At 37.9% G+C, this 21,226-nt stretch overlaps 1 protein-coding gene across 5 annotated transcripts in view; it reads left to right on the top strand.

Annotated features, from left to right (window-relative positions):
• The window catches only part of NR6A1 (nuclear receptor subfamily 6 group A member 1), a 247,673-nt gene that overhangs the window by 189,425 nt on the left and 37,022 nt on the right, over positions 1-21,226 (top strand). The window contains exon 4 of one of the 5 annotated variants that reach the window (XM_012555376.1): positions 21,172-21,178. The exons of the other annotated variants lie outside the window; for them this stretch is intronic. Coding sequence (XP_012410830.1) covers positions 21,172-21,178 — 7 coding nt within the window. The remainder of the gene's footprint in view (positions 1-21,171; positions 21,179-21,226) is intronic. 5 annotated transcript variants of the gene reach the window in all.

Below are 21,226 nucleotides of genomic sequence, written 5' to 3'. Positions count from 1 at the left end.
TTTGTTCCTTTTACTGTCCTGTGCTGAGTTCCTTTTGTTTGTGGATTTTTTTTTCATTTCTTTTGTTTTTGTAGGTTTTGTTTTTACTGAGACTTTGTTTTTCTTCTTTATTTTGATGAATAGGTTTGCTAACTTTCTCAGTGTTTATCTTGAAATTTACCCTTATCTTGATAGATTTGAACTAGTCTATTATTACTTGATATCGCTTGACTTCATCTCCATTAGAAGGTTCTATACCTACACCGTTTATTCCCTCTTTTATTGTTCTGCTGCTGTTGTCATTTACAGATTAATCTCTCTGGTTCCCTTTTGTAATTCTTTTGGTTTTGCATAGTCCTTAAGAGTTCATTTCCTAGGTTGGTATATGGCTAGTACAATCCTGTGTCCTGTATTCAGCCTGTGGTCTGATACTGTTTCTTCCCTTAATAAGTCTCGTAAGTTTGGTTTGGTTTTTACATAGTCCCTTAATTTCTGTTTGTCTGGAAAAGACCTAATTTCACCATCATATTTGATCAAGAGTTTTGCAGGATATATTATTCTTGGCTAGCAATTTTTTTCTTTCAAGGTTTTATATATGTCATCCCATTGCCTTCTTGCCTGCATGGTATCTGCTGAATAATCTGAGCTTAGTCTTATTGTTTCTCTTCTGTATGTGACTTTTTTTTTTTCTCGAGCTGCTCTCAGGATTCTTTGTTTAGCAAATGTGATTATGATATGCCTTGGTGATTTTCTTTTGGGGTCTATCCTATATGGGGTTCTTTGAGCTTCTTGGATGGTCAGCTTTTCATCTTTCATGATATTGGGGAAGTTTTCTGTCAGCAATTCTTCAATGATCCTCTCTGTGTTTTCTGTTTTCTCCCGCTGTTCTGGAACTCCAAACACTCGAAGATTTTTGCTTTTGATTGTATCCCACATAATTCTCAGGGTTTCTTCATTTTTCTTGGTTTATTTTTTCTGATTTTTCCTCAGAGTTGTATCCCAGTGTTTGTCTTCAATTTCACTGATCCTATTTTCCATCATTTCAAACTTGCTTCTCAGCGCTTCTATGACCCTGTCCATTTCTGAAATCTTGTTGTTTATCTTTTGGATTTCTAATTGTTGTTTTTGTATGATTTCTAGTCGTGAATTTATTTTAGCACTTTGTTCCTGTATTATTTTCTTGAATTCTTCCCTTTTTTTGTCTATTTTCCATGAATTTGTCTATTTTTTCCTCATTTTTCTCTGTTTTTTGCTTCAGCTCTTGGATAATTCTGAATATTAGAGATTTGAATTCCCTATCAGTTAGGTCTAGTGCCTTTTCTTCTGCTGGAAGGTCATTTGGTGTTTCATTTTGGACTCTGACCGGAACCATCCTGTCCTGTTTTTGTAAATGTTTTGATATTGTCTGCTGTCTTTGGGGCATTAAGTGGTTATTTTCCTTGTTTATTGATTGTAGATTTGTTTCGTCCTGCTTTTCTGTTTTATTTGGTTAAGTCCGAGCAGGCGGGCGGTGCGTTCTTTGTTGTTTGCTCATCTGTGGGCACGATACTTTTCACATCCTTCTCCAATGGGCAGGTCCAGCTGAAGGGGGGTTGCTGGGATAGGTTTTTTTGTGGCACGTACCATGGCTGATTGTGTGGACTGGGAATTGGTGCAGTGCAGATTCCAGTAGGCCGTGCCTGTGCTCCTTGGGAGTGTGCTGTTCAGCACACGGTACAGGTAGGCAGGAAGGAGGGGGTAGATTGTGATGTGTGGAGCTAAGATGGGTATGGGAAAGATGAGAGAGAGGAGAGAGGAACAGGAGCCAAAAAAGTACACACAAACAAAAAAGAGTGCTAAGCGAGCTTGCTATTGGAGTGGAGAGATGAGAGACTGAGAAATGGGGAAAAAAAAAAAAGAAAAAGGGTAAAAGAAAAAAATGAATAAATCGTGAAACTGGAAATGCAGAAAGACAAAAAGGGAATAAGAGAAGAAAACTAAACAAAGAAATGAAAAAACAAAAAAACAAGGAAAAAGAAATGCTCCCATGCATCTGCGAGAGTAAGGGACTAGCTTCCAAGCTGCGTGGTATTCCCTGGCTAGAAGGGGCTCCCAAGCCGAAAAAAGAATAAGAAAACAAACAAATCAAAACAGAACAAATCAGAGCAAACAAACAAAAAAGCCCCGGGGGTCCCACCAGCGTGGCGGCACGGGCCAGGAAGCAGTTTCACAGTCGAGCAGTGTTTTGCAGCCTTTCAGGAAGAAGCAAAGATGGTGCACAGAGCCAGGTATTTGAGAGAAAGGAGGGGGAGGTGTTGGGAGGTAAGGAAGAAATCTAAAGAAGCGGAAAAAAGCAACAAATGGCACTCAGGGAGCTGGGCAGTACGGGCAGGTGGAATCCAAGCGGCACTGGGAGGAAGCTCATGTTTCTGGCCAATTGACTGTGGCTGCAGGAAGCAGAGGAGGCTAAGTGGGGGTGGAGAAGGGTGGGGGGTGGGAAAGCCTATATCGTGGGTTACCGGTTGTTCTGTCTCCTGCTGGAGGCTCCGTGAAGCTGCTTTCTCGTACCTCCTGTTTGCTGATCTTCGATAGGAGTCCAAGATGGCGGATCTGTGCTGCAGTAGCTGATAGGAGACCTCTGCATGTATCTCTCCTCGTGCTCTGTTCTTGGTCAGTTTCTTATTCCATTTGGTGCTTGGCTGAGTTCTTTATCTCTTCATTTGATGCTTAGGATTTCAGGAGTGATGTGTAACTCTGTTTGACTTAGTTTTTCTCATCTTTGCTGTGGAGGAACGGCACGGTGCTTCTGACTATAGTGCTATGTTGCCTGGAAGTCGTTTGAATTATTTTTTTGATATGTTGCTGAATTCTTTTGGCTAGAATTTTGTTGAGGATTTTTGCGTCTCTGTTCATGAGGGATATTGGTCTGTAATTTTCTTTCTTTGTGCTGTCTTTACCTGGTTTTGGTATCAGGGTTATGCTGGCTTCATAGAGTGAATTTGGGAGTATTCCATCCTTTTCTGTGCTCTGAAATACCTTTAGTAGTAGTGGTGTTAACTCTTCTCTGAAGAAAAGTTTGGTAGAATTCTCCAGTGAAGCCATCCAGGCCAGGGCTTTTTTTGTTGGAGTTTTTTAATTAACCTTTTCAATCTCTTGTTATGGGTTTATTTAGTTGTTCTACCTCTGTTTGTGTTAGGTAGGTAGTGAGTTTCTAGAAATTTGTCCATTTCCTCTAGGTTTTCAAATTTGTTAGAGTACAGTTTTTCATGGTATTCTGTTATGATTCTTTTCATTTCAGTTGTGTCTGTTGTGGTATCACCCGTCTCATTTCTTATACGGGTTACCTGCCTCCTCTCCTGTTTTTCTTTTGTCAGTTTGGCCAGTGGTTTATCAGTTTCATTGATCTTTTCAAAGAACCAGCTTTTGGCCTTGTTAACTCTTTCAATTGTTTTTCTATTCTCTATTTCATTTAATTCTGCTCTAATTCTTATTATTTCCTTTCTTCTGGCACCTGAAGGCTTCTTTTCCTGCTCTCTTTCTACTTGTTCCTGTTGTAGGGTTAATGTTTTGATTATGGCCCTTTCTTCTTTTTGGATGTGTGCATTTATTGCTATAAACTGACCTCTTGAGCACTGCTTTTGCTGTGTCCCAAAGATTCTGTTAGGATGTGTTTTCATTCTCATTTGATTCTGTAAATTTCTTTATTCCATCCTTAATTTCTTCTCTAACCCAGTAGTTTTTGAGCAAGGTGTTGTTCAGTTCCCATGTATTTGATTTCTTTTTCCTTGCTTTTTCTGTTGTTGATTTCTACTTTTATGGCTTTATGGTCAGAACAGATTCTTTGTAATGTTTCCACTTATTTCTTTTTAAATTCTGTGTTTGCAGATTAAATCTTGAGGGTACCTGTTCCCAATTTCATTTCCACTACACCATGATCTGAGGCCTTCATTTCAGACAGTGGCAACCTGTGAAACTAACTGGAGGCAGTATATAAAATGTGTAACTATCAGGGAGTTGGAACCAGTAATCTAGTTGAAACAGGTTCCCTTTGTTTTAAATACTCTTTAGTCAGGCAAGTTCCAGATTGCCTTAGTTGTCAGTATAGTTTTGGTCAAGTTTTGGTCAAGTACTCTCCATTTCCTAAATCTAGCCTTCATCACACTCTGAAAAGCAGGTTTTGATAAAAATCGGTTTATAAAATGTAATTTGTGTAACCTGACCAAATGCCCTTCTTGGGGTGGGAGAGGTATTTTTGTAAAAGTGGGCTGAGTGAAAGTATGAGAATAGAATAGTAAAAGACCTTTTTGTAACTGTTTTGACCTGTATTTAACCAAATTATTAAAGTAGAACTGGTTTCTGATAATGAAGGATGGTAAGAATACATCCAGTTTGTTCGTTGTTTCAGAGATTGCAACTGCTGTTGTTTCTTAGGGTAAAAAAATAAATAAAAATGGCTATCTTGATACATACCATCTTTCTAGTTCTGCATCCTACCCCCATAGGAGGTCGTTTGATATAATGGGAAGTCTGTCTTTGGAAAAGTAGTAAGGTTGAAATTCATCTCTGTCACTTCTTGCTTGTGACTTTTGGGCAAGTCACTTTACTTTTCAACCCTGGGCAAGTCACTTTCCTTTTTTCTTAGTAAAAATAAAATACATAAGAATAATTAAAACGTTTTAATTTTTTTTTTTTTTTTTTTTTTAACTTTTCATGCAAGTTTTTATTCTGAAAATATGTCTGGATTAAATTTCATTCTTCTAAAAGTCTTTGTTCTTGTATTTATCTTTTTTAAATGCACATGAAATCTTCCCTAGTTAAAAAGTAAACATACTTGAATCTGTTGCATTTTCCTGCAAAATAATGTTTCTCTGTCACTTATGAATGGAGTGTGATCTATAACTATTTATTTTTTGTTTACCACTCACCTTTTCTTCACTCATGATTTTTGTCCAAACAGGTTCACTGAAATTATTTTCAGCAGTGACCTTTAAGCCTTTTCTTATTCTTCACACTTTTTGACCTGTGTTGTATTTGACAGTGCTGTCTTCTCTGTGAAATCTTCTTGTCCCTTATCTTTCTGAAAGTCATGGATTTATATTCTTCCTCTTTCTTCTTTGACCATGTCATCTCACTTCTTTCCCTAACTTCCCTTCTCTATATCTAGGTTTTATCCTGCTGCTGCTTTTCCACACATCTCCTCCCCACTTGGGAGTTCTAATCTGTTGCCATAGCTTCAACTCTTCCGTGTGTTGATGACTCTCAAATCCCTAATTCTAATTTAACCATTGTTCCCTAAATTACTGCCTTTAGAATACTTCTGCTTGATTTACCCATTATTCTCTCTTGAACTACAGCCATTGATTTTGTTCATGTCTCAGCTTATGCTTTCCTCTTTTTTGTTAGTGATAACCATACTTCTCATAGCCACCTAAGTTTAGAATCTCGAGTTCATCTTTGACAGTTTGTTATCCCATTCTCCTCTCATCCTCCCTCTGCAATCCAGTCAGTCAGCAAGCCCTCTCTAGACTCTCTAAGTTTTCTTTCAACTTGTGTTCATTCATTCTTTTCCATTCCTGTTACTGAGATGCCCATACTGTCCATCTTTCATCTCTGTTGCACCCTGAACATCATTGTGAGATTAATATTTCTAAAACACTGCTTTGATCTAGACGTATCTCTTTTCAAAAATCTCGATAGCTTTTTATCAGTAGGATAAAATCTGTTGCAATCTATTCTAAAATAGTTTTCTAGACTTATCTCCCCCACTCCTACGTTAGATCTTTCTACTTAACTGTAATATCTTGTGCAGTTCCTCCAAACACACCTTGCATTTGTTTTCCTTCTTTTTTTCCATTGTTGATGTTGTTTCCCTTTCCTGAAGTGCCCTGCTATCTTTTGTTTTAAGCCTTTTTATTATGAAATACAACACTTAGAGAAAGTACATAAAATACAAATGTATCGCTTAATGATCTATTACAAAGCAAGCACCACACAGGTCAAGAAGTAGAACATTGCCAGCACCCAGAATCTCGTGTCCTCCCCTCAATACCTTCCACACCCCCGCACTCTCCACACTGTATGCCTCTTTCCCCTCTTTGCTTTTTTTTAAACTTAGTATGAATTTTTTTTCTGGCTTCTTTCATCCACCATTATGTTTGTGTAAGTCATCTATGTTGTTGCAGTAGTTCATACGTTTTTATTGTTTTATAATATTCCGTTGTGTGAATATACAGTATTTATCTGTATTGATGGACATTTGGGTTATTCTTTTTTGATACAATTTATTTTTGTTGTTGAGAATATATACAGCAGAACATATACCAGTTCAAAATTTCTACATGTTCAATTCAGTGACATTGATTACGTACATTCTTGGAGCTGTGCAACTATTTTCACCTTCCTTTTTCGAGTTGTTCCTCAACCATTAACCTAATCTCACTCACTCCTCCCTAAGTTTCCTATCTAATCTTTTGAGTTGCTATTGTCAGTTTGATCTGATATAGATAGGTTGTAAAAGAACACAGTGTTCAGGGCAGACATTCTTAACTAGTTAAGCTAAACTGTTGTTTGGTTTTCAGAAGATTTCAGGTATATTTTTGGTTTAAGGTTTAGAGATGATCTCAGGCCAATAGTTTTGAGGGCTCACCCAGACTCATTGGCTCCAGAAAGTCTGGAGTCCATGAGACTTTGAAATTCTGTTCTATATTTTCCCCCTTTTGATCAGGATTCGTCTATAGAATCTTAGATCAAAATATTTAGTAATGGTAGCCAAGCACCATCCAGTTCTGATATTGTGGCAGAGGAGGCAGTTGTTCATGGAGGCAATTGACCACACATTCCATAGCCTCCTCCTATTCCTAACTCTCCTTCTTCCTCTGTTGCACCAGGCAAATAGAGACCAATTATTGTACATTGAATGGCCGCTTGCAAGCGTTTAAGACCCCAGGCACTACAGAATGAACTAGGATGTAGTACAGAAGCACTAGACACGTTATTAGGCCGATTTACTGGGCTGTCCCTTGAAACCATGGCCCTATATGTCCAAACCAAGGAACCAAATCCCATGAGGTGTTTACTTGTACATAAGCACTCTCAGCAGCTATTTTTTTTTTGTCACTGTTGTAAATATATCTATCACACAACTTTTGCCAATTCAGATTTTTACAGGTGTACAAGTTATTGACAGCAGTTACATTAATCAGCTGTGCAACCCTACCCTTAATCAATGCAATTTTTCCATCACTGTAAACCGAAAGTCAGTACTCGATAAGCAATAACTTCCTTTTCCCCAGCCCCTTCCTGCCCCTGGCAACCACTAATAGACTTTGAGTCTCTATACATTTGTCTGTTCTTGTCTTTTTCTGTAAGTGAGGTCATACAATATTTGTCCTTTTGTGATTGACTTATTTCACTCAGCATAATGTCTTGTGGGGCAGAGTAGAACTGCCGCATAGGGTTTCCAAGGCTGTAATCTTTATGGAAGCAGACTACCATATCTTTATCCCACAGAGTGGCTGGTGAGTTCGAACTGCCAACCTTTTGGTTAGCAGCCCAGTGTTTAACTACTGTGCCACCAGGGCTCCTTAGTGTCTTCAGGCTCCACCCATATTGTAGCGTCTATCATTTTTCTTACTGGCTGAGTAGTATTCCATCATATTAGGTACCACATTTTGTTTATCCATCCATCTGTTGATGGGTTCACCCGTTTAGGTTGTTTCCACCTTTTGGCTGTTGTGAATAGTGCTGCAGTGAACGCTGGTGTACAAGTATCTGTTTGGGTCTCTGCTTTCAAGTCTTTTGGGTATATATACCTAGAAGTGGAATTGCTGTGTCATATGGTAGTTCTATTTTTAGTTTTTGAGGAACCACCACACTGTTTTCCACAACAGCTGTACCATTTTGCATTCCCACCAGCAATGGATAAGGGTTCCAGTTTCCCCACATGCTTGCCAACCCTTGTTATTTTCTTTTTTTTTTTTTTGTCTTACCAATCCTATTGTTTTTGTGTGCCATCGAGTCAATAATGATTCATAACAAGCCTGTGGGACAGAGTAGAACTGCCCCATAGGGTAGAACTGCCCCGTGGAGTTTACTAGGCTATAATCTTTATGGAAGCAGATTGCCACATCTTTTTCCTGTGGAGCGGCTGGTGAGTTGAAACCGCCACCCTTTCAGTAGGCAGCTTTAACCACTGTGCCACCATGAGGTCCTTTTTCTTCCTGCCATTCTAGTGGGAGTAAAATGGTATCTCATTGTGGCTTTGATTTGCATCTCTGTGGTGGCTAATGACATTGAGCATCTTTTCATATGTTTGGTGGCCATTTGAATGTCCTCTTTGGTGAAGTATCTATTCAAGTCCTTTGCCCATTTTATGATTGGATTACTTGTCTTTTTGTTGTTAAGTTGTATATATATTTTGGTTATTAGATTCTTATCAGGTATACGGTTTCCAAAGATATTCTCCCAGCTTGTCTTTTCATTTTTTTTTGGTAAAGTCTTTTGATGAACAAAATTTTTTAGTCTTTATGAGGTCCCATTTATTTATTTTGTCTTTTGCTGTTAGTGCTTTTGTTATTATATTTGATAATCCATTGTTAAAAGCTAGGCCTGACAGCGTTGCTTCTGCATTTTCTTCTAAGAATTTATGGTTTTAGTTTTCACATTTAGGTCTTTAATCCATTTGAATTTGTTTTTGTGTATGGTGTGAGGCATGGATCCTATTTTATTTTTCTACATGTGGAAATCCAATTTTGACAACACTGTTTGTTGATGAGACTCTTCTTTCCCCATCAAATAGACTTCGCACCCTTGTCAAAAATAGGCTGACCATAGATGTGTAGGTTTATTTCTGGGCTCTCAGTTCTATTCCATTGGTCTGTGTGTCTGTTGTCATGCTAATTCCAGGCTATTTTGATTACTAAAGCTGTATAATATGTTTTAAAATCAGGAAGTGTGAGTCCTCCTACTTTGTTCTTCTCTTTCAACATTGCTTTAGCTGTTTGTAGCCACTTACCATTCAGTATAAAGTTGAGGATTGGTTTTTCCATTTCATCTGGGTTGTTCTTAATGTGGAGCTTTTACAAAGCATGCTTATGTGAACATCCTTGAACTTGTCTCCTGATACACATGTGCATGCATTTCTGTTGGGTATGCCTGAGAAGTGGGTCATAGGATGGGTATATCATCAACTTTAATAGATAACGACACAATATTTTCCATAGTAGTTGTACCAGTAAACGCTCCTGCCAGCAATATATTGAAGTTAGTTATTCCACATTGTTACCACCACTTGAAGTCTTTTTAAATTTTGGCCATTCTAATAAATGTATAATAGTATCTCATTGTGGTTTTAATTTGCATGCCCTTAATTAATAGGTTTGAACATCTTTTTTTATAAGTTTACTGATTACCTGGATGTCCTCCTTTATGAAATGCCTATTCAAGTTTCTTGCCCATTTTTCTACTGGATTGCCTTATTTTATTTTGTTGTTGCTGAGAATGTACACAGCAAAACATACACCAGTTCAACCATTTCTGCATGTACAATAATTCAGTGACACCGATTACATTCTTTAAGTTGTGCATCCATTCTCACCCTCCTTTTCTTAGTTGTTCCTCTCCCGTTAACATAAACTCACTTGCCCCCTAAGGTTCCTATCTAATCTTGTTACTTTTTTCTTATTGATATATAGGGGTTTTATATATTTTGGATATGAGCTCTTGGTAGGTTTTATGTATAGCATATATCTTCGTACTTGCAATGGCTTGCCTTTTCACTCCCTTAGAGTTCTTCATTTTAATGTAATCCAATTTTATTAATCTTTTCCTTTATAGTTAGTAGAACTGCCTCATAGGGTTTCCAAGACTGTAATCTTTATGGAAGCAGATTGCCACATCTTTCTCCCACAGAGCGGCTAGTGGGTTTGAACCACCTACCTTTCAGTTAGCAGCCGAGTCTTAAACACTGTGCCACCAGGCTCCTCTCATTTTAATGTAGTCCAGTTTTATTAGTCCTTTCCTTTATGGTTAGTACTTTTTGTATCCTGTTTTAAAAATCACTTCCTAACCTAAGGTCATGAAGATATTTTCCTTTATTATCTTCTAAGAGCTATATGATTTTTGCCTTTGATATTTAGGTATTCAGTCTACTCTGAATTACATGTTGTATATGGTGTGAGGTAGGATCAGGTGTCATTATTTTTCCCACATAGATACCCAGTTGTCTCAACACTGGGTACTGAAAACACTGTCTTTTCCTCACTACTCTGCAATGACACCTTTATTATAAATTAAATACCCATATGTGCATAGTATTGACACTTCCAATATTTAAACATAGCCTATCTCTCCATTTATTTAAATATTTTCCAAATTATTTTAGTAGTATTTTATATTACAGTGTATTACAGTATATTACAGTTTATCCATAGAGAACTTATATGTCTTTATTAGATTGATTTATAGGTATTTTATATTTTTTGATGCCATTCTATAGGGTCACTATAAGTTGGAACCGACTTGATGGCAACGGGTTTGGTTGTTTTTTTTTTTTAAATTGTAAATGGCATCTTTTAAAATTTTCATTTCTGCTTATGACTGGTTTATGGAAATATGGCTAATTTTTGCATGTTTCTTAGTTTACTGCACTGGCTAGGACCTTTAGTACAGTGTTGAATGAATGTGTTAATAATGGGTCATCCTTGTTTACTTCTAATCTCAGAAGCTTTTAACATTTCACCATTAAGTTTAATATTTGGTATAAGTGTGTTTAGATAGCCCTTATCACATTAAAGAAGTTCCCTCCTATTCCTAATTTGTTAAGAGGTTTTATAATGAATAAATTTTATCAAAGCTTTTTTATAAGCACTATATTACCTTGTTTAAGATGGATTTTTTTTTTTAAACAAAATACTTAATAGAATGTTCCATAAAATTGTAAATTTTTATCAGGTTCTCATCTGATAGAACACCTGTCTTTAGTAACAATAGTAACAACTAACATTTATTTTATGCCAGTTGCTATCAAGTTGATTCCAATTCATGGCAACCCCATGTGTGTCAGAGTAGAACTATGCTCCATAGGACTTTTGAATGGCTAATTTTTCAGAATTAGATCACCAGGCCTTTCTTCCAAGATGCCTTTGGGTGGACTCAAACATCCATCCTTTCAGTTAGCAGCTGAGTGCGTTAACTGTACCACCCAGGGCCTCCAACATTTATTATATACTTACTGTGTATTAGACATTGTGCCTAGAAGTATTGTATAATTTGAAAGGTCTTAGATCCTGGTGCAAGATTATCTGCTTAGAATCCTGATTCTGCTGTCTACTAGCTTTGGGACCTTCGGTATATTTCTTAGCCTCTGCATGCCTCAGTTTCCTAATCTGTAAAATGGGAATAATAATAGTATCTACCACACAGAATTGTTGTGAAGGATGAGTGAGTTATTTTATGTGATACTTTAGAACAGACCTTCTTACATAGTAAGTACTATGGACATGTTAGCTATTATCAGGTTCTCATTTGACAGAACACCCTAATGAAGTTGCTGGGGATTAAATATGTCATTTAATCTGAGGTTTAAAGAGGTACTGAGGCTTAAAGAAGTAAATACTGAGGCTTAAAAAAAGTAGATCATTTGCCCACAGTCACAAAGCTAGGATGTGGCAGACCTGTGATTTATACCTAGTGTGTCTTAACCACCAGGCCGGTGTATTTTAAACTTTTACACCACAATCCATAGTACAATATGATCCAATGCCCCACCACACACATACACACACAGACAGTAAAAATGCACATACTTTAATGGAAACAAAGTTTTCAGGACAATATTTTATCCTTACTACATGTGATGCACTTTGATATTTTTTATTTCGTTTTTTTTTCCAGAAACACTAGTCATGATGCTATAACCATGTGTCCATGAATTCATTCATTCATTCATCCAACAAAATGAACCTCTTAGGTGTAAGAAGTATGGTATCAGATGTTAATGTCTGATTCAACAAAATGAACCTCTTATGTGTTAGAAGTATGGTATCAGATGTTAATGTCTTTGATTGAGGCTTGCTTATAAAGTTAACTTTGACTTGATGGTATGTTTGGTTGGGTGTAACTGAGGGGTTCTGTCACTGTTTAAAAAATAAGAACCTACATGTAAAATTCTTAGATTAACGACCAGGTTTGTTTATATATATCTTTGTTCTTACTTACTTTTTCTCCTCTTAAATGATGTGAAGATGGAAACATTCATTTATATGAGCAAACATATGTCAATAATGTTCTGAAAAGATGTTGCTAGGGGTCTGTACCTGCTTCAGATTGTTATTGTCTAGGTCAATAACATCAGATGCCTATTCATCATTTCCATTATTTCAACTTGGCATTTCTGCCTTTGAAAATTAATGTGTCCACAGAGATCCTAACCAAGGTCTGCATCTGCTTTTGTCTGTCTCAGTAGGAGTGCTAAAGTTTGAAGAAATGAAATTTAGTATGATAGTTCTGTTACAATATTTTCCTGTCTGCCTCCCCTCCCTGCCTGTCTCCCCTCCATACTTCCTCCCTCCCTTTGGACTATTCCTAAACTTTGGAAGACTATACCAAAGACCAAACATGTTACTTGTTTTCTAATACTGCTCATGTATAGTTACATTTATTTTATCCAGGGTAACATGGAACAAGCTCCTTTTAGAACATCTTGCAGGAATAAAATCATGAATAGACCATGACTCTTACATATAGAAAGGTGGGAAATAACCTGATATCTCTGGCTGTTTCTGTATATCTCATCTTCATAGTTTTGCTGAAGCTTAGTGAACTGTATTAGCTGTTTTAGAAAGAAATGAGATTCTTCTCAAAGGAAACCCAAGTTAGAGAAGGGTTTCCAACACCAAACCTAAGACACAACTTTATATGCTAATTGTTTCTTCTGTCTGTGCCCTCTCCACCTTCACTTGACTAACTGCTACTCATGCTTCAGAACTCACCTTCTTTATGGAATCTGTCATCATCTTCACTTGCCATCAGACTGACTGAAGTACTCCTCTTCTGTGCTAGCATAATTTTAAAATGTCTTTTAGGTTAAAAAAGAAAGACAGTTAAGCATCGTATAGCAATTTACATCTTGCAAAGCCATTTTATTCTAATATGAACTATGAGGAAGCTAGCGCTCCATGCCATTTATTAGTCATCTGTTAACTCCCTGATTCTCACTACAGTTCTTTGAAAAATGGTAGTACTATCCATATTTATAGATATGGAAACTGAGGCACCTCTAGAGAGGTTAAGAAACTCTCAAGGTCACACAGCTAGCAAGTGACAGATCTAGATTTGAACCCAAGGAGTCTGACTTTAGAGCCCAAATTCTTAATCTCTGTGTTCTCCTGCCTCTGCACAAGATACTTGTACAGCCAGTAGTTGCCACTTCCCCCAATATCCCTGAGTTGAGGCTTACCTTGCCAGAGTCCCTGAGATTAACTCTACCTCCCCACCCTAGCTGGCTCCCTTGACTGCCAGGTAGATATGTTCACCTAATCCCAGTCTTTTCCATTGAAGTTTAAAATTTCTTAAAAGCTGTCTTGGTTTCCACCCTGCTCTCTTCTGTTACTCTTGGGGAGGGGAGCACAGAGGAAGATTCTAGTACTTCTTATTTTAATGTTTGATTTTTCTCCTTTTGTTTATCAATTTTCAGAATTTGTGTCCTAGAAACCTCCAGTGGTAATTAATGAATTTTTTTCTTTTTAATATTATTATGCACTTGCTGATTTTTATATTTGAAACATTTTAATCCATTGCTATCATTATTCTTTTTGTTGCTTAAATTACTCCTCTTAGGCTAGTAAGGAAGCTTTTTATGTTGCCTCCTGTGTCCTTTTGACATGGCCCCATTATTAGTCATGAATAACTCAGCAAGGCTGATCGTGAATATATCCTGCCTCAAACCTGGAATCAGTCATTTTTCTTTTTAATTTTTTTTTATTGTACTTTAAATGAAGGTTTACAGAACAAATAGTTTCTCATTAGCAGTTAGTACACATATTGTTTTATGACATTGGTTATCAACCCCATGACATGTCAGTAGGCTCCCTTCTAGACCCTGGGTTCCCTATTACCAGCTCTCTTGTCCCCTCCTGCGTTCTAGTCCTTGTCCCTGGGCCGGTGTGCCCCACTAGTCTCATTTTGTTTTATGGACCTGTCTAATCTTTCGCTGAAGGGTAAACCTTGAGAGTGACTTCATTACTGAGCTAAAAGGGTGTCCGGGGTTTCTTCAGTCTCTGTCAGGCCAATACGTCTGTTTTTTTTTTTTTTTTTGTGAGTTAGAATTTTGTTCTACATTTTTCTCTAGCTCTCTTCAGGACCCTCTATTGTGATCCCTGTCAGAGCAGTAAGTGGTGGCAGCCAGGCACCATCTAGTTGTACTGGACTCAGTCTGGTAGAGGCTATGGTAGTTGCGGTCCATCAGTCCTTTGGACTAATCTTTCCATTGTATCTTATTTTCTTCATTCTCCCTTGTTCCTGAAAGGATGAGACCAGTGGAGTATCTTAGATGGCTGCTCACAGGCTTCTAAGACCCCAGACGCTGCTCACCAAGGTAGAATGTAAAACATTTTCTTTATAAACTATGTTACGCCAGTTGAGCTAGATGTTCCCCGAGACCATAGTCCTCACAGCCCTCCACCCAGCAATTCGATCCCTCAGGGGGTTTGAATGTGTCTATGGAGCTTCCATGACCTTTCCTTGTACAAGTTGTGCTGGCTTCCCCAGTATTGTATACTATCTTACCCTTCACCAAGGTTACCACTTATCTATATTGTCTCTTTAGTATTCCCACCCCCAACCCTTCCCATCTCTTGTAACCATCAGATTGTTTCTTTTTTGTGTGTAAACCTTTTCATGAGTTTTTACAGTAGAGGTCTCATACACTATTTGACCTTTTGTGACTAATTTCACTCAGCATAATGTCCTCCAGTTTCATCTGTGTTGAGATGTTGTGCAGATTCATCATTGTTCTTTATCGTTGCATAATACTCCATTGTGTGTATGTACCTAGTTTGTTTATCCATTCATCTGTTGATGGGCATCTAGGTTGTTTCCATCTTTTTGCTGTTGTGAATAGTGCTGCAAGGAACATGGGTGTGCGTACGTCTCTTCGCGTGACGGCGCTTATTTCTCTAGGATATATTCCTAGGAGTAGTATTGCTGAATTGTATGGTATTTCTATTCCTAGCTTTCTAAGGAAGCACCATATTGTTTTCCAAAATGATTGTATCATTTTGCATTCCCACTAGCAGTGCAGAAGAGTTCCAATCTCCCCGCAGCCTCTCCAACATTTGTTATTTCCAGTGTTTTTGGGGATCAGTCATTTTTCTAAGGAGTCCTGGCTCCTATTCATAGGAAATGGCATTTAAAGTTCACAGTCTTTTGCTCTTCGGTACTCCTGACCAAGACAAACATTCAGTTTCTCTGATAAATTCGGAAGAGTGTTCTCTCTACCCATACTATTTTATATCCATTGCTGTTTTTGTAAATAGCAAACTACTTTGTTCAGCATTTCAAGTACCTGTCTTCCCTCTTGTTTATGAGCAGTACAGTTACTATGAGCCATAGTTTCCACTTTGAAGTGCTGTTTGCCTGATTTTCTTCTATTATATTTTAGGTAGATTTATATAGATTGGAGCCCTGGTGGTGTAGTGGTTAAGAGCTCATCTGCTAACCAAAAGGTTGGCAGTTTGAATCCACCAGCTGCTCCTTGGAAACTCTGTGGGGCAGTTCTGCTCTGTCCTATAGGGTTGCTATTAGTCAGAATGGACGCGACAGCAATGGGTTAATGTAGATTAAGAACACTGAATTAAGAGCACTAAATAGATTAGGAGCACTGAATTAGGAATGGTTGTGAGCATTTCCTTTTGTGATAGGCTCACTAGTCAAGGGGATACTGTAGATGTTATGAATCTGACATAATGACAGTCTTTTGGGACATCTTTATACAGAACAGACTAGAGTGTCTGGCCTAGGTAAGTGACACAACTAGTTTAACAACTGTTTCTAGAATGCTAATGGTTAAATCAGACCGGGAAAGGGGCTCCAACAGCTTGCCTGAAGGCTACATCCTGTTCAATATTGCTTTTAGGATGGAGATGGAGATAATGTCATACTGACTGTTCTTGTAGAAAAGGAGGTGGGAGAAATAACTAATATACTGGGTGGCAAGCCAGGATCCCCAAAGATTTTGATAGACTAGAATGACATATAGAATTTATTATATAAAGATAAAATTGGTTAAGGACAAATGTAAAATTCTGCCATTGGGTTCAACAGTCAGTTTCCCAGGAATGGAATAAAAAAGACATGGGTTATTGTTTTAAAAAACAGAATAAAAAGAAAGACACGATTTAGTGGTACCTTGTGAGATAAATACTTTGGATTTTAGATGACTGTGAACCAGATGTGTATTAAACGTGTGATGAATTGGAAATAAAGCAGCCTTAAAATGGGAAGGTCTTGAATTCTAATTTCAGCTCCACTCTTGACTGGCTGTGTAACCAAGATTAAGTTTCTTTATCTCTTTGAGCTTTAGTTTTCTCATTATAAAATGTGTAGCATGTCACAGAGGTTCAGTAATTATAGTGCTTAGTGGTGTGTTGGCAGCTGCAAAAACATAATAAGCAAAGCTAATTCAGTCGTATATTGTATTAAGAAAAACAAACTGTTCCGTTCTCCCTTTCCATATGAAGTTGGTGATTTGTTTCTCCATCTCATTAAAAAATGCCATTTGTTCCGTTCTCAATATTGAGTTTTAAGAGAGATTTTGACACTATACGATTCATTAAGAGTAAGACATGGGAGAATAAAAATCACAGTTGGGAACTCAATTATTTTCTTTAAATCTCTTAGTGATTGGTATATTAACTACGTTGTACATTTACTTTAGTCCATGAGCACATGACTCAGGGCAATGGGGGAAGCTTCAGGTATAAAGAAAAGCTTTTCAACCATTTGAGCTGTCTAAAAATGGAACAAAGTGCCCTACTGTATTGAGTTACTAGACGTGTGCGAGTGTGTGACGATCATTTGTCTTGAAATATTTTAGAGGGAATATATGCTTTGGGTAAAGGACTGTTCAAGGCAATTTCTAAGGCTCTTTCTAACCCTAAGATTCAAAATTCTGTAATACGGGGATAATAATACCTCTCACAGTTATTGTAATGAATAAATTAATAATATAACACATGTGAAAACTTCTTGCACATTGCATAGTACACAGTTGGTGCTCACAGAATGTCTTTTGCCTTCCTTATTTATAAGATAGGAATAATCCTTGGCCCAGCCTGGTGCAAGTGAGATAATGAATGTAAATATGCTTTAAATAACCCTGTAAGCCCTGTACAAGAATAGGATGTGCAGCAATCTATATTTGACATCTGGCCAGACACTGTTAGGGTCATTTTGCTTCAGTTTGTTCATTTACAAAGGGAGACCTTGATTTTTCAGGGTTTTTGTTTTATTTTCCTTTAAGTGGGAAAGGGCCTGAGTTACCTGTGTATAGAATGGATAGATTTGCCTTGCTCTGGGCTTCCAGCCCTAGCTCCCTCACTAACTAGCTGGGTGACTGTTGGGGAGAAATATCACTTCATGAGCCTCAATTTTCTCATATGTAAAATGAGAGTTCCTCGCTTAGGTTTGTTATGGTGATTCAGCACAATAATATATATTAAGTGCTTGGCACAAAGCCCACACCTAATTGCTCATTTAACAATAGCTGTGTTATTGTAATCTTTTTCCACATGCTAGGACAGAAATTTGCTGAATGCTTCTTCCAAGGATTATAAGATTGATCTGGAGAAGGCCTTTCTCTTGTACCTTTGAGAAACTCCCTTTTGAATGCGTTCTTGATCTGTAGCATAGGCCAGTGCTGTTTGTGGAAACAGCATGGCAGTAAGGGTAACTATGGCCAAACAGAGAAGCAGTCATAGAGGTCAGAGGGAATCTAGTCTCCTTGTGCTCATCAGTGGAGAAATATGCCTGTCCAGTTTTTGATCTCAGTGTGGCCTTTTTGAACTACGATGAAAAGTACTAGAAGCTGTGTTACAAGATGAGTGTATTCTTAACTCTCTCATTACCATTGGGTTAACAGTATACTAGCCACTTTTTAGGCCTCTGGACCTCATAGGTAAGGCGTTATTTCGGTTCTAATGCATTTAGTATCAAGGTGGGTCCATTTTGAAATGCATGAAGCTCAGCAGAGTTGAGTTGGAGCCTTATTGTTGTGTAGGTTGAACATTCTATTAGGTGATGTTTTTAGATGTGTTAGTTTTGTAAGCTTTTGCCTTTTTTCCCTTTATTTCTATGAGATAAGGCTTGCAAGCATAATTGTGGCTTTTCTCTATGATAGTTAGGGAGCCCTGATGGGTTTATTTTGTTTTTTCTGGGTCTATTTGAAAAACCAGAAGTTCTCCATGTAACCTAATGGAAAGGCACTGGCAATAAATTACGTATGTAGCTCTCATTGGTATATTGTCATACTACAGATCAGTGGCACTACAGTGTCACTCGCCTTATTGGTGGCTTGTATCAACCAGATCGTATTTCTCAAAATTCATATTAAAACCAAAACCAAGCCCGTTACCGTCAAGTCAATTCCGACTCAGAGCGGCCTTATAGGACAGAGTAGAACTGCCCCGTAGGGTTTCCAAGGGACAGCTGGTGGATTCGAACTGCTTAAGTTTTGGTTAACAGCCGAGCTCTTAACCACTAGGCCATGGTTCCCCAAATTTACATTACCAACCAAAAATTTAGATCCACTCAGTTAGTAAGCATGCATTCCAATACTGAAAACATAAGCCATCAAAAATAAATAAACAAAATAAGGAGAAAAAAATGTAGTAACCAAATTAACGGGTCTGTATTTGATGACCATTCAGTGGGGTCCTTTGCTCTAGATCCAGATGCTGTACAGAATGTCCTATGAATGCTTTATGAAGAGGTTATTGTACTACAGTTCTAATATCAACAGATCAGGATCAGCCACTTCCTAGATGGATAGATTACTTAACCTTTTTTGAGCCTCTGTTTCAAAAATGGTGATAACACTTATATGGGGTTATGGGGGTATAGCTCAGTGCAGAGCATTTGACAGCAATTAAGAAGTTCCCGGTTTATATCCTGGTGCCCCCTCTCTGTTCTTTAAACCTCATGTTTTGGAGCTCTTGTGGCGCAGTGGTTAAGAGCGCAGCTGCTAACCAAAAGGTTGGCAGTTTGAATCCTCCAGCTGCTCCTTGGAAACCCTATAGGGCAGTTCTGCTCTGTTCTGTAGGGTCGCTATGAGTCGGAATCTACTTGACAGCAGTGGGTTGTGGGATTATGAGAATTACTTGAGTTAATGCAAATAAAACACAGTGCCTAGTTGTAGCAGGTGTTCAGTGAAGTCATATCAGTGAAGAAAGGCAGGTGTGGTCCTTGTGGAGACTGATTAACTGTAACTATTTTTAGAGCATATTCTAGTGGAACTCTGGTTTGTACTATAATGTATATATCTAATGAAATATTTACGATTTTAACTTAAAATGAGAAAACTTAGATTCTTCTGTGAGTTGGAATGGACTCAACGGCAACGAGTTGGTTGGTTGGTAGCCTATCATGACTTTCCAGCAGTGTTCCATGCCCAGACATAGTGAGTGCTGTTGTCACACCATTCGTTTTACCTGTTGGCCTCTCCTGGTTCATTTTTAAATTTGCTGTTGTAACTTCAATGTTTGCCTTTAGTTTTCTTTGTGTTTTCAAAAGGAAAAGAAAAGCAATGCTCTTAAACTGGGACCGTTTTTATAGGTTATCTTAGCTGAGTTTCTTTTAGTTGCAAATAATAGAAACTCATTTAAGTTAGCTTAAGCAAAAAAAAACAAAAAAGGAGTGTATTACAACATCACAGGAGCATCGATTTGTCAGTTTGCTCACATTAGGAAGTGCAACTAAGCCTCAGAAAGGTCAGTAACTAGAAACTAGTCCTCAAGAAGCTAAGTAATTCCTCTGTCCATATCTGTCTTTTTCTTTTTCCCTAGCTGTTGTTGTTAGGTGCCATCAAGTCAGTTCCAACTCATAGCAACCCTGCGTACAGTAACTCTGTGTATAGCGACTCTGTGCTATCCTCACAGTCATTGCTATGCTGAGCCCATTGTTGCAGCCACTGTGGCAGTCCATCCTGTTGAGGGTCTTCCTCTCTTTCACTGACCAACTAGTTTACCAAGCATGATGTCCCTCTTCAGGGACTGGTCCCTCCTGATAACATGTCCAAAGTATGTGAGACGAAGTCTCACCATCCTCGCTACTAAGGAGCATTCTGGCTATACTTCCTCAAAGAAGAAGTTCGTTCCTCTGGCAGTCCATGGATATTCAATATTCTTCACCAACACTGTAATTCAAAGTCATCAATTCTTCTTCCATCTTCCTTATTCATTGTCCAGCTTTCACATACATATGAGGTGATTGAAAATATCATGGCTTGGGTCAGGCACACCTTAGACTTCAAAGTGACATCTTTGCGTTTTAACACTTTAAAGAAGTCTTTTGCAGCAAATTTTCCCAATGCAATACGTCATTTGAGTTCTTGACTGCTGCTTCCATCGGTGTTGATTGTGGATCCAAGTAAAATGAAATCCTTTTTAAAATTATTTATTCCTTATTTTTTAAATTGTACTTTAGGTGAAGGTTTACAGAACAAATAGTTTCTCATTACAGAGTTAGTACGCATATTGTTTTATGACATTGGTTAGCAAACCCGCAGCATGTCAGCTCTCTCCCTTCTCAACCTTGGAGGACTTTTTTTTTTTTTTTTTTTTGATGAAAATATATGTAGCCAAAGACACACACCATTTCAAAAATTTCTACATGTACAATTCAGTGACATCGATTACGTTCTTCCAGTTGTGCTGCTATTCTCACTGTCCTTTTCCAAATTATTCCATCACCATTATCTTCAACTCACTGCCCCCTAGGCTTCACATGAAACCTTTGAGTTGCTGTTGTCATTTTGATCTCACATAGGTAATGCTTGAAATCCTTGACAACTTCAATATTTTCTCTGTTTATCGTGATGTTACTTATTGGTCCAGTTGTGAGGATTTTTGTTTTCTTTACGTTGAGGTGTAATCCATACTGAAGGCTGTAGTCTTTGATCTTCATCAATAAGTGCTTCAAGTCCTCTTCACTTTCAGCAAGCAAGGTCGTGTTATCTGCATATCATAGGTTGTTAATGAGTCTTCCTCCAATCCTG

The sequence above is a fragment of the Trichechus manatus genome, unplaced genomic scaffold (assembly GCF_000243295.1).
Source record: "Trichechus manatus latirostris isolate Lorelei unplaced genomic scaffold, TriManLat1.0 scaffold00038, whole genome shotgun sequence".
Classification (NCBI taxonomy): domain Eukaryota; kingdom Metazoa; phylum Chordata; class Mammalia; order Sirenia; family Trichechidae; genus Trichechus; species Trichechus manatus.
Note: the sequence above shows the minus strand (reverse complement) of the source record. Positions and strands in the feature narration are given on the sequence as shown.